Raw genomic sequence first — 1,365 nt, forward strand, 5'->3', positions numbered from 1 at the left:
GAATCTATTGATGAGGATGACCTAGCCTCATATGCCACACCTCATCACTTGTTGCTTGTTGTCTAGAAGAGTAGTACACCAAGTTCTGCGGATTTCCCAACACATACAGCTCTTTACGGTGGGGCCCTTTGGTGAGGAGCTGTCTTGTCCACTTGTCCTTAATAATAACACCATCAGAATTAAACTAAATGGCACAAGGATAATCAGTGGTAAATTTGGAAACCGATAGTAAAGATTTTGTAATCTGAGGACAAACTAGAACATCCTGTAATGGGAGATTACCTTGAGTATTGGGAAGAACAGAGGAACCAATGTGTGTTATAGGGAGAAAATCTCCATTTCCCACAATCATAAAATCTTCACCACTGTAAGGTTGCACTGTTTGAAGCTAAGCAGTGGAGTTTGTGATATGTGAGGTAGCACCAGAATCAGCTGTCCATTCATGACCAGGTGGACCAGAAATGCGCATTGCAGCAAACGCATGAGGAAGCTCTTCACCTTGGTAAGAATGATCAAACATCTTGTAACACTTGTGAGCAGAATGACCATACTTGTTGCAGATTTGACATGTAGGTCGTGTACCAGAGTTTGAGGGTTGACCATTGGAAATTTGTTGATGAAAACCTCTTCCTCTGGTTGAGTAGTTTCCACGTCCACGATAACCACGACCACAAGACTGTCCTCGACCACGATTGGTATAGTCTCTGTCGGAGGTGAAGCCTAAATGGGGTGAAGCATTTGAGCCAGCGTACTTATGTATCTTATCGTCAAAGTTGGTGAGTTTTATCACAACATCATCATAGCTCATAGGAAAGGTATCCATCTGACTCTCAATCACCGTGGCAATAGAATCATATTCCTGACCTAGACCATGCAAAACTCCAAAGATTTTCTCATTTTCTGGAACAGAGTACCCTATGGAGTGAAGCTGGTCACATATCCGCTTAATGGTGTTCAGATACTCAGCTAAAGGTTTCCCTTCCTTATCAGTAGAATGTAAGTGACGTTGTAAGTCACTCTTCCTAGATGTAGAGATATGATTGTACTTTTTAGCAAGAGAGAACCATACCTCACCGGAAGTGTGAAGACCATAAAAGGATCTGAGAGCCTCTTCAGTCAGTGAGCCTATCAACCACCCCATAATCTTCTGATCATTGTTAACCCAAGCAAGGAAGTCCGGATTTGGAACCTCTGACACGGTTTCTCCCTTTTTGACAGACCGTGTAGCAGGAGGACATGGAGTACTTCCAGTAACATGACCCGGTAGTCTTTGATTGTTAAGTCAAGTTTCAAACTGAATCTTCCACAACAGATAGTTAGTGGAACAAAGTTTCAAAGTTACACAATGTGAAAAACAAAGAGCGA

General features: G+C 42.3%; 1 protein-coding gene across 1 annotated transcript; it reads right to left on the bottom strand.

Annotated features, from left to right (window-relative positions):
- On the bottom strand, window positions 389-1,141 carry LOC104738287. The gene has a single exon (XM_019234569.1). The coding sequence runs from the start codon at window positions 1,139-1,141 to the stop codon at window positions 389-391; it is 753 nt and encodes a 250-aa protein (XP_019090114.1).

Source organism: Camelina sativa, chromosome 13 (assembly GCF_000633955.1).
Source record: "Camelina sativa cultivar DH55 chromosome 13, Cs, whole genome shotgun sequence".
NCBI classification, from domain to species: Eukaryota; Viridiplantae; Streptophyta; class Magnoliopsida; order Brassicales; family Brassicaceae; genus Camelina; species Camelina sativa.

What these genes read in the sequence shown, in the direction of transcription:
- LOC104738287 (XM_019234569.1), bottom strand. Translation starts at nt 1,141, where the DNA reads ATGGGGTGGTTGATAGGCTCACTGACTGAAGAGGCTCTCAGATCCTTT.